A 13,223-nucleotide genomic window follows, 5' to 3' on the forward strand; every position below is an offset into this window, starting at 1 on the left:
ATTTTTTATATTTAAAATAAGATGTTTATCTTGTATTTGATTATGTTTATCTTCAATTAGTTACACGAATTCAGATATRGAGCTTTAATAAGTTGTACTTATGCACAATCTACTTGTAATCTTGAGTTTTAAGTAATATGCATTAACAAACAGTATTTTACGTATAAAAAGTAGTTTTTAAGAGTTTTTGTCAAATGCTTTATAATATAGTATATATTATTTTTTTTAATTTAATTTAAGTTTAATAATGAAATAATTTATTTTTTGTTTAATAATATAACATTTTATGAATATAATAATTAAGTATTTTGTTAGAACTCAATGATTATCCTAATTATATTTTAGATTTTTTATATTTAAAATGAGATGTTTATTCTGTATTTGATTGGGTTTATCTGCAGTTAGTTATACAAATTCAGTTATGGGATGAAATTGTTTAGGAATGAACGGGTTTAAGAGTTTTAAGAGTTTAAGAGTTTTTAAGAGTTTTAGCCAAATGCTTTATAATATAGTATAGATATATATATATATATAGGGTTGGATTCACGTGAGAATAAGGGTTTTTCGTGAGACCCGTAAGACTAATTCTCAACTATTGGATTAGATCTATAATTTGAACATTCATAATTACAAGATTGCCACGAGACTTTTCAATAATCACAAAATTATCACCGTACAACTTTAGACCATTAGATAATTAGCTTATAAAGTTGATCAATGAACATAGATTAGTCTTACGGGTCTCACGAAAAACCTTTGGTCTCACGTGAACCCCTATATATATAGGGGTTGGTTCAAATACTAACCAAGATTTTTTTGTTAACTTTGTTAACCAAGCTCAACCAATCATATTCCGTCTTTTCTTTAGGTTCACATATAACTCATATATTAATGACAAGGGTAATTAAGTAATTTGTCATTTATGTAACTCCCAAATCATTAATTGGGAGTTACAAATCTAAAAATTTCAATAATTGATGATTATGTAATATTGATATTTTTTATACGTGTTCTTGTTTTGTAATTTCGATTTATTTTATCCATAATGATATTGATTTTGTAATTGTTAAAGAATTTGCGATTGTAAAGATTTTGATATCGTCCGAGTAATATGGATAAAAATATTGGAAAACAGATCGACAACAATGAGAAGGAAAAGGTTAAAATCGTCTACGACTACAATCGGAATTCGAATTCATATGTAATTGTTAAAGAATTGTTCACAAGTGTTCATATTGTGTTCATATGTACACTAGTTGCATATCTCAACATTGGCTTGCTCCTGAATGTGTTCATATGTACACTAGTTGCATATCTCAACATTGACTTGCTCCTGAATGTGTTCATAATGAAGAAACTATTGTTCACAAACTGTTCATATTGTGTTCATATGTACACTAGCTGCATATCTTAACATTGACTTGCTCCTGAATGTGTTCATAATGAATGAACTATTGTTCACAAACTGTTCATATTGTGTTCATACATGTTTTTTTATTTATTTACTTTCGTGTAACAACTATTATTATTATATTCATATTGTGTTCATAAATGTTATACAATTCAAGTTCATATATATGTCAATTTTTATTCGTATTTGACACAATAGTTCATATATATATATATATGTGTGTGTGTGTGTGTGTGTGTGTGTGTGTTCATATAAATCTTGCATTAACAAAAATAAATTAATAAAAATAATGAGATTTTTTGATTTTGTAACTCCCAATTAATGATATGGGAGTTACATAAAAAAATTACCTAAATAAATTTTTTCCATTTGTTCACATATGTTCTTTGAAATTGTAAATTTAAAATTTTAATTTTTTATCATGATTAATCACAACCCTTTATTGTAAGAATCAATGACCAAGATTGATTAACAAAGTAACACAAAAATCTTGGTTAGTATTTGAACCAATCTCTCTCTCTCTCTCTCTTTATATATATATATATATAAGGGTTTAATCAAATGAGAACTGTTTTGTTTGTGGTAACCATGAGATCCAATCTCAACCAATCATTTTAATATTTTAATTATTCTTTTTAAATTAATGTAAGAAGACATGCTAGTAAATTACTAAATTTAGATTAAATATTTATTTATTAATTCCTTACGTTTCAAACTTCCAATTAATTTTGATTAAAATCATATCCCATATCGGTGAAACAATAAATAAAATTTGTTGAACTCCACACATGTAACATGTGTTTTGACTTTGTTTTTAAGGCAATCAAATCAAATGCGTTTTACATACTTATTCTTTTTCCGTGTGTCAATCGTTATGGATTAGTTTGTACGATTCTAATCGTTTTTTTATATAATGGTGTTCCTTTTTATAATCCCATTTTCCAAGAAATTTGAAAATCAAAAAATTTAACATGTTCATGTTCAAACGTAAATTTGCCAATTTATTTTTTTATATTTTTGTTTTATTATAGTTATTATAAAATATGTTAAGCTTCAAATTTTGTCAATAATCAAACAAATGTTAATATATATATATATACGAAGAATTGTGTGAGAATGAAAGTTATGATGAAAAACATAAGAAGAGATCTGAATCTTTGATCACTTTTAATCTCATGCACACTCATGAATTGTACTTTAGAATTGAATTGATCCGATATATCTCGGTTCACCTCATTATTGTTGATAATCAATTAAGATTGATGCATAGTTTACAAACCCCATAAAATTTTGTGTGTTTTCTATTTATTGGATTATGGGCATATTTTTAACTCTCTGCTCAGGACATCCAAAAACATAGGAGGATCGGCCCTGGTTCTTGTTTTGCCATGTTATTGTCCCTTGCACCAACCATGCCCTATCATAACTAAGGGAGAGTTTATCGATATTCGTTATTAGTGTGCTGAGTAAAATCATTGTCTACAGTTTTTCGAATAAAACTCATGTTAAATCTGATGATGAATTTGATTCTCAGTCCAATATAACTCTTGTCTTCTCTGTCCTCATTCTGAAGAGATTGGTGCGAATGTTTATTGTCACCGGAGATAGGATCATTATATGCACTAAAACAAAATCGGATTTGCAGGACACCATCAATTTCAAAGCGTTTTAATAGATTGTTTTATATGACTTAGTTTATATGACCAAAACATAAAGCATGCCATTATAGAATAGTTTTAAAAAAAGTGTCCATGGGTGAATATATCTTTTTACGTTTTTTATCATAACTTCTCTTCCCAAAGGAACCCAACCTTATATACATACATACATACATATATAAAGAGTGTTTCAAATACAATTCATCATATTTGTACAACCAATACAACCTAATCAATTGAAAACAAGTAATTTTTTTTATGTCTTTTTATAGTAACTTCTCTTCCCAAAGAATCTCAACCCTGTATTTTCAGGTTTGGTCTTTATTTAAACTAATTATAGTTTTTTTGTTAATGTGATTGTAATTTTGTTTCACTGTAGTTATAAAAGTCAATTAACTTAAGGCTATTTTGGCTATTTTACTTTTTTTTTCCGTTTTTTTTTGGTTTCATTATTTTATATAACATATTATATTTAATATTTATATAATTATTTAATCCTTAAAAAAACATTGTTTTTTGAGTTTTACCAATAAAATGTAATATTTAATAGTTTTTAGGTAAATCTTCAAGTTGATATTTCTAATCAATCACCAATAGTTGATATAAATTTAGTTATTATTGTTTATTTTAAAATAACATATTAAATGTCTGATTTATATATGTCAATCATTTAAAAAATCTATATATTTATTATAAATAGATAAATTGGTATATTTCATTTTATGAATAACAAACTAAAAATATAAAATTAATAAATATACCCAAAATAAAATCTAATTTATATATTGAAAATCATACTTCCTACCAAAACTCATATTTCTTCCTCCGGATGACCATCACCTATCATTCTTTTCCTTTCCACCTTCAAATTGACCGTTACCCTTCCCTTACTCCAATCTACGTTCACTATACATCGTTGTTATCATATGTCGTAGTTGCAACCACCACTCCACTTCGTCACTCCTCCCCTCCTTTACTCCAATCTACTTTCACTACACATCGTCGTTATTATGTGTCGTAGCTACAACCACCACTCCACTTCATCACTCCTCTTTCCAACGAATTTTGGTTTCGTATGACCCATATTTCATTTTATGTGTATATATTAATTTTATACTTTTACTTTGTTACTAATAAAATGAAATATATTAATCTATCCATTTCTAATAAACATGTAGTGTTGGCCTAGATCTAACAGCAGAACAAGGTTAATGCATTGATAAACGAGAGATTGTAGAAGACGATGGATAGAAACCGTCCGTTCTCTTTATTGAGTGAAATTGAAATTACATAACTCTCTCAATGACCTAATTGACTCTCATGTGTATTCTCTGTGATTCTCGATATATGATTTTATATTGATTGTCTTAGAGAAAATACCCTTTATCGGCGTTTCCCTAAAAAGGAATCTTTTGGAACTGACATTTTTGCAAAATCAATGCGTCTACCAATCAATGCTTGTAAGATGAGTCGTGAAACCTTCACACAGACGAGCTAAGTAGGAGACCCAGAGGTTCTGCATGTACTATGCAGAGGCTCTATGTCTTGGAGTGGAGCTCTATATCCGAGTACTTGGCTATTTGCGTTCAAGACTTTGGTCTTCTTGCCCTCTATGCCCGAGCTCTGTATTCGAGCTCTTGGTTTCAGGCAACTTATCATCTTCAGACTTTGTCTTCATATTTGACACTTATATCGCTGAAGTCTTTGATTCCAGGGATCTAAAGATAGTCTTTTGGAACATTTTTTAGCCAGAGGGACTTTAGTTGTATTGACACTTAGCATCCAGATCATAGTTCATCCAGAGGGGCTTTGGTCCTAAGGACTTAGTGTCCAAAGCCAAAGGACTTAATGTCCAGAGATGCTCCGGTCGTCCAGAGGAGCTCTGGTTGCTCTTCCAAACTTAGTCGATTTAGCAGTGCAGATCTCTGAATCTTCCATCCTTAGCCCAAATTGCTTTAATAAAACTTTCAGATTATTTAGGATAATTTTGATCCTAACATGTAGATTTTTAAATGGTTGACGAACATTACTCAGATATTTATTATGTTATTTTGAAATAAACAAAATAATAACTAAATTTATTAATAAAACTCAAAATATCGACTATTCCAATTGTTTGAAAAGATTAGATTACACTACAAATTTAGTCCCTGTGGTATTTTTCGACCTTGGAGTTTTAAAATTACAAAGATGGTCATCATTGTTTGCAAAAATGTCATAGTTTTGTCTCTCTCTCTCTCTCTCTCTCTCTCTCTCTAACAATCGTTAAAATTTTTGTTAAGTGAGGGACATTTTCGTCCTTTAAACGATTGTTTGTCTTTTATCCAATCAAAAATCATGGAAACCAAAATCATAAAATCAATTTTGATCGGACAAAAGATAAAGAAAATCAATAAAAGAACAAAAACTCCCCACATTTAACGGAACTTTGATGGTCGTTAGGAGGGAACAAATCCAGACGTTTTTCCAAACTACGATAGATTATAACTAATATTTATCATAACTATCTACTTGTATTCTATATCTATTTAAAAGGCTTTTAATTAATGAGAAATATAGATTCATTTTCTCCATTCTATTCTTGATTTTTCCAATTTTTTATAACACGTTATCAGCACGTATGCTCAGATTTATTGTTATTATCATTGTCGCCTGTTGGTAAACAACTATGTACTCCATTCCCTGATATTGTTGAATGGCTTGCTTCCCACTACTTCAATTCAAGTAAACATCTCTATTTCTTTATATATATATATATATATATATATATATAGAGAGAGAGAGAGAGAGAGAGAGAGAGAGATTGAGGTTCAAACGAGAACACCTCCATTTTATGAGAACGCGAGAACACTCTTATCACATGTGATAATACGCATGAGGGGACCCTGTTATGTGTGGACGATGTGTTCTACGACTTAGGCAACGCCAAAAGTTGTATGCGTTTATGATTTAGCATCACATGTGATGGTCTTGATGGATTACTAGTATCATATCAACAACAACCTTATCACATGTGATAATACTTGTGAGGGGGATTAGTGGTGTAAGGATGACTTGACCCGCAACCAATATCACATGAAAAATCATCCGCGTCTCTGATTTAGTATCATATATGTATCATATGTGATGGAATAATAGTATCACATGTGATGGAATAATAGTATCACATGTGGTTGTCTATAGTAAAATGATGTTCTCGCTATTTGGTTTTTCATATGTTAATTTTTTAAAGTTCGTGTTTAAAGAACAATACAGTTTATTTTTTATTTGATCTCTAAAATCTTTTTGTTATATTTTGTTGTTAAAACCGAATTGAATTCATAATTATCTACTTTTGATTAAAAAACCCGGAGTTGATATTAACATAAAAGGAAAAAAAAGGGATTTGCACTAAAATATATTTTTTAAAATTGATATTTGACTTCATAGTGATTTCAATATAATTCTTTAAATTAAACAATTGTTTGCTTTTATTTATTTTAGCCGTAAAAAACAATTAAAAAAAATGGAATCATTTTTTGATAAATCACAAGAGTCAGAGACACAAAAAAAAAAAAATCAAAATTTTGTTATCTCATGATAATATTCAATTGGTTTTTAATTTTTTTTCCCCGAGCATTAATAAAATTATATCAATGTTACTTATACCCTAATTTATTTTGTCCATGGCATGCCAAACATGAGACTATTTTTTTTGTCCCGTCCCGTCCCATGTAGTCTGCGTACTAAACACACCCTTAAGTCGGACTAATATATTGTTGTTAGATATAATAATTGATTTATTTAAATGTTTATTTAGTTTTTTAAATTGATTTTCCACATAATTTTTATATATATTGGTTATAAACCATCCATCATTTTATAAATAATTTATTTCCATATATAATAATATTTCAAAAATAAACAACGAATTTGAGATTAATACGCTTGAAATTTTCTCAAAATTAATATTTTGAGATTTCACAAATATTTTAAATGTTATCCATAACTTTTTCCCCAATTTGTGATATATATAATTTTATGAAGATTTCTTATGCTTCAAAATCATATTTATTATTATTTAATAGATAGATCTGCAATTATAGATATAATATCGTATTTGAATGAGATTATGTGAATATTTTATTTAAATGTTTTTTTTTTAAATTGATTTATCCATATTATATTGAAATGTTTATCCTAATTATAATTTTCAATTCATTTAATCATTTTTGGAAGATTAAAATTATTGAAACATGCAGAATGCAGACCATTAAATTATTTTATCGTTTTGGCTGACGCATCGACACGATGGACGCATGCCGCACTATTGTTCACATGAAACTACGCATTCGCAAAACTCTTGGCACAAATTATACGTTTGAGGGCTCACTACCATGATTATCCTACAAAGACCAAAGTCTGTACGACTTGATAATGGTGGAGAATTTACATCGCAATCATGTGATGATTATTGCGTGTTTATTGGGATCGATGTAGAGCATCCCGTACTCCCATGTGCATACACAACATGATCTTGCAAAAACTACTACGGATACAGATGGTAGCCACGACATTGGTTATGTGCACCAATTCACCCACTTCTGCATCGGGTTATGCGATATTACATTCAACACTACTTATTCGCTGTAGACCCACTGCTACCCAACCATTTTCTGCGTACAAGTTGATAACTGGATATGAATATGATATTTCACATTCACGCATATTTGGTTGTGCAATATACGTGCCAATTGTGCCCCCACAACACACTAAAATAGTCCCTCGAAGACGATTAAGTATACATATTGGACATGAATCTCCAATAATTATCCGCTATTCAAATACGTGTATCCAAAATACAAACAAAACAATGTTTTTTGAGTTAAAGTTGAGTTTCATGAGATTCGTTGTGACACCCCTTACATATAGGGGCAAGCCTACGAAGGTCCCAGCTGGGTACTGAGTATATGTTCAACCGATTTTTGTAAGTAATTTTTTATATATGAAATGTGCACACACTAAACTTTGAGAAATGCTCCATAATATTAAAAAATGCAAAGAAAATCAACCAAAAATAGAAAGGCCCCTTGAAATTAACCAAAAACAAAAAAAAATCATCTCGAAAACGATAGAATTCAACTAAAAACATATTAGACGTCTTTACATACCTTTGATATATACGTTCGCTTAACATACTTTTTAGATCTACCATTACTTACTTACTTATATATATATATATATATATATATATATAGATTTGTGAGTTTTAAGTTGTGGACTAAAAGTAACTTTCATGATAATTGTTATTTTGTGTTTAATTTATAAGTTTAGTTATTAATGTTTATTTTAAAATAACATATTAACTGTCTGATTAACATATGCGAATCATTTAAAAATTTATATGTTTTTCATAAATAGATAACTTGGTATATTTTATTTTATGAACGACAGACTAAAAATATAAAATTAATAAATATACCTAAAATAAAATATGATTCATAAATTGAAAACCGTAAGTCCTATCATAACTCATATTTCTTCCTCCGGGTTACCATCACCTATCCTTCTTTTCTTTTCCACCTCCAGATTGCACGTTGTCCCTCCTTTACTCCAATTTACTTCACTACACATCGTCGTTATTATGTGTCGTAGCCGCAACCACCACTCCACTTCGTCATTCCTCTTTCCAACGACTTTTGATTTTGTATGACCCCATATATTCATTTTATGTGTATATATTAACTTTATACATTAAATTTGTTATTACGAAGGGGTTGTTTACCTAAATGCTTACCCGGTAAACATTTACCGTTATAAGTCAACACTATAATTTATTTTATGGATAAGATCGTAGTACATTAAAATGAAATGATATGCAACAATTTACTTGGTAAACACTTACCCGGGTAAGAGTTATTACCCTCACTTACCATGTAAGACTCTCTATCCTTATGATTACTCTTACTGGGTAAGATTTTTGGGTCTTGCCGTGTTCATTCGGTGAAAAAAATTACCCGATAAACACCTACCGAGTAAGCATTTAATAAACGGCCCCTAAAATAAAATATACTAATCTATCCATTTTTAATAAGCATGTAGATTTTTAAATGGTTAACAAATCAGATATGTAAAATATTATAGTACACTACAAATTTAGTCCTTGTGGTACTTTTCCGATCTTAGAGTTTCAAAATTACATCACAATTGGTCTTTCACTCTAACGATCGTTAATATTTTTGTTAAGTGAGAGATATTTTCGTCCTTTGAACGATTTTTTTTTTTTTGTCTTTTACCCAATCAAAAACCAAGGAAACCAAAATCATAAAATCGATTTTGATTGGATAAAAGATAAAGAAAATAAACGAATGAACAAAAACTCCCCACATTTAACGGAACTTTTTATTGGTCGTCAGAAAGAGAGAACAAAATCCAGACGTTTTCCAAAACTACAATAGTCATCGTGTAATTTAGAAAATGTAGGATAAAAAGTGTTATTTCCGACAAACCACGATGGCCAAATTTGTAGTTTACTAAAAAATTAACTTAAAAAATATTAAATATTACATTTGTGTGGAAAAATTCAGAAAACAATATTTTAATTTTAATTAGCTATAAAAATATCAAATATAATCTAATATATATTATATAATCTAATTAAAAAAAAGTAAAAAACCAAAATAATTTTAAATTAATTGACTTTTTCTAACTAGAGTTACAGTAAACAACCACCAAAAGTGAAATAAATTAAAAATCTATTTAATTTATAATATGAATCAAATTTAATATGATACGTATAAAAATTAAAAAAGTAATTTGCTACTTTTTTATTATTAATTTGATGATGACGCATTCATTGACAACTACAATTACACATTTTCAATGGCTATTGAACTTAAATAAAAACTTTTATTATAAATTTAATATTCGATTTTATTTTTTATTAGAAACGATTTATTATAAAAAAGAATCTTATTAACAAAAATTAGAATTAGGTTTGTTAATTCCTTAATAGTTATTTATTGTTATTATTTAAAGCTTATAAAATCACTCTGCTGTTTTACGTGATTTATAATGAATATAAAATGTTTGATTTGAGATTTTATTTATTGGGAGAAATAATAACAGTATGCGGATTTTTTGAAGCCAAGCCAAGCCGTATGAAAAGTATGCTTTATTCCACACGTGTGGTCCCTACATCCAGGCTGTTGGGCTACCCCACACCCTCTCTTCCTATTCCTATTCCTAACTCATAAAACGACATGATCCTTCGCCGTTTCAACACCTTCTCTTTCCTTTCACCACCTGTCCTGTCTCCCCCACTCTTTTAATCCCCAAACAAAAACCCATCTTCCCTTTTCATCATATCATAACCCCATAAACCTACTCTCACTCATCATATTTCCTAGAGAGAGAGAGAGAGAGAAGGAACACCCACATGCAAATCATCTTCTCCTTCTGATTTTTGATTCTTTCTTATTTTGATCTTTCTTTCAGTTTAGCATCATGGGTTCTCTGAACTATGGTGCATTCAAGCTTATATTCTACGCCTTTCTTCTTACATCCATCCATATTGCAACTGCATTGCAGCATCAAACCCCTAAATCTAACTCCACCCAGATCAATTCCAATTCAGTTCTTGTTGCGCTTCTCGATTCTCACTACACTGAGCTATCGGAACTCGTTGAGAAAGCTCTTCTACTACAGACCCTTGAAGAAGCGGTTTCGCGTCACAATATCACCATTTTTGCGCCCAACAACGAAGCTCTTGAAAGGCAGATGGATCCAGAGTTCAAGCGCTTTTTACTTGAGCCTGGCAATCTCAAATCGCTACAGAATCTGTTGCTTTTTCATATCATTCCGTCTCGGGTCGGGTCAAAAGAGTGGCCAGGCGAGGACGTTGGATCGGTAGTAGCTCCGCATAAAACTCTTTGTGTCGACGAAGCTGACAACCATTTGCCGTTGACTCGCGGAAATTCCGGCGAGAAGATAGTAGGTGGTCTAGCCAGAGTGACCCGTCCCGATGATGTTATTCGACCCGATGGATTGATTCACGGGATCGAGCGATTGTTGGTGCCTCGATCAGTGCAAGAAGATTTTAACCGGAGAAGGAGTTTGACTTCCATTTCTGCTGTTTTACCGGAAGGTGCTCCGGTTGTGGATCCGAGAACCCATCGATTGAAAAAACCGGCTAGTCCGGTTCCTGCAGGTGCTCCACCGGTTCTCCCTATTTACGACGCAATGGCGCCTGGCCCTTCCCTAGCTCCGGCTCCAGCCCCGGGACCCGGTGGGCCACGCCACCACTTCGACGGCGAGAGCCAGGTGAAAGATTTCATCCAAACCCTTGTACATTACGGAGGATATAACGAATTAGCAGACATTTTAGTCAATTTGACGTCGTTAGCGACGGAGATGGGAAGGTTAGTGTCGGAAGGTTATGTTCTAACAGTGTTGGCACCGAACGATGAAGCCATGGCTAAATTGACCACCGACCAGCTGAGTGATCCAGGTGCACCGGAGCAGATAATGTACTATCATCTGATACCGGAGTATCAAACCGAAGAAAGTATGTATAATTCCGTAAGGCGGTTCGGAAAGGTTCAGTACGATACTTTGCGGTTGCCGCATAAAGTGGTGGCGGAGGAGGCCGATGGGTCGGTTAAATTCGGGCAAGGTGAGGGATCGGCGTATTTGTTTGATCCAGATATTTACACCGATGGAAGGATATCCGTTCAGGGTATTGATGGGGTGTTGATGCCGGTGGAAGAAACGACGGAAAAACCGGCGAGCAAGGTTGCCATGACTAAGGCGGCACCTAAGCAAAGGAGAGGTACCTTTTCTTCCTCTTAATATTTACTGCCGTGAAATTTTCCGGTGACTGGTTGTCGGTGTGAGTGGTGGTTGTCTGTGGTGGTGGGTCACATGGAATTATTCCACCGCGTCGATTGCACTCATACGACTTTATACCCCATAAAAGAATAGACCACCCCTTTTGATGGTACAATTATCGTAACATAAGGTACAACTTTATACCAAGAATTAGGTTTTATTTTTAACCGTCGAGTTTGTTCGCACCTCAAGGAATCCTGAGTGGTCTAGCAGGAGTAGAACCGGTGGCGACTTATTGACGGTTGAGCTAGCTTTATAATTAGGTTGATGACATGAATAAATATGATTAGTAATTAGTGTTAGACAGACACAAAACTTGGTGCAGAAACTATTCTAAAGGTTGAACCTTTTGTTTGTATATATTGGAATAAAGTTATGGCTTAATCATGACTTTGCTTGCTTAATCAGCCAAGATTTTGGTAATTTGATCTTGTGGGTAGTTTAAAAGTAGAAACTTTTGTTTGATATATAAAAAAAGTGATGGGATTTGAAGTGGGAGAAAAGGGTTTAGTCTTTTTGAAGTTGGTTGATTAATTAGAGGTAGTTTCTTGATCTTGGAAACCACAAGTTGAGATATAGAATTGCATCTAATTAGTATTTGGTAAATGCAGGGAGGTTAATGGAGGTGGCATGTTCGATTGCTGGAGCATTGGGACAAGATTCTCGATTTAAAACCTGTTATTGATGATATATATATATATATATATATATACACACATATATATATGTATATGCAAAAACAAAAGAAAAAGAAAAAGGTGGGTATTTGATTGATTATTATTGTTATTAAATAAAAACGTAATAAAAAATGGTTTGATTAATTAGAAAAATTGTGTGGCAAATAGCAGGCAGCAGCACATAAAGGGAAGTTTGGCATCCAAGGAAGCTTCCCCTGAGAATCAAATCAGATCAGAACAAACTTTCTTTTTTATATATAATAATTTTCCAATTCTTTTTTTCTTCTTTATGGTGTTATTATAAATACTGTAATTAGTGAAAAGTGATTTTTTTTCCTTTTTCTTATGTGTATTTATGTTTGATTTTTGCGGAAATTGTATATGGTCAAAACTTGTGGCATCATTCTTTGTCTTGTGTCTTTTCCATTTTTGATTTTTGTTAAAAAAAAAACCCTTTATTCCAAAATAATTAATAATTAAATTCTAAAATTTTTAATATAAAGACAAATTATTTTTTTAATTATTGATTTGTTTCTGGGCTATTAATGATACATACAGCATTAAAATTGTTGGAGCAACAATACCTTTGTCCTTTTTCATATATTAAAC

General features: G+C 31.3%; 1 protein-coding gene across 1 annotated transcript; it reads left to right on the top strand.

The window, feature by feature from the left end:
• Positions 1–10,554: 10,554 nt before the first annotated feature.
• On the top strand, positions 10,555–12,647 carry LOC112526406 (fasciclin-like arabinogalactan protein 15). The gene is made up of 2 exons (XM_025136692.1): positions 10,555–11,878; positions 12,549–12,647. Exons 1-2 carry the CDS (start codon positions 10,555–10,557, stop codon positions 12,620–12,622), a joined length of 1,398 nt encoding a protein of 465 aa, XP_024992460.1. The 3' UTR covers positions 12,623–12,647.
• Positions 12,648–13,223: the final 576 nt, after the last annotated feature.

Source organism: Cynara cardunculus (genome assembly GCF_001531365.2).
Source record: "Cynara cardunculus var. scolymus isolate 2C chromosome LG 1, CcrdV1, whole genome shotgun sequence".
Classification (NCBI taxonomy): domain Eukaryota; kingdom Viridiplantae; phylum Streptophyta; class Magnoliopsida; order Asterales; family Asteraceae; genus Cynara; species Cynara cardunculus.

What these genes read in the sequence shown, in the direction of transcription:
- LOC112526406 (XM_025136692.1), top strand. Translation starts at nt 10,555, where the DNA reads ATGGGTTCTCTGAACTATGGTGCATTCAAGCTTATATTCTACGCCTTT. An exon ending in GGCACCTAAGCAAAGGAGAG is followed by an intron (nt 11,879 to 12,548) that starts GTACCTTTTCTT and finishes TGGTAAATGCAG; the next exon opens with GGAGGTTAATGGAGGTGGCA.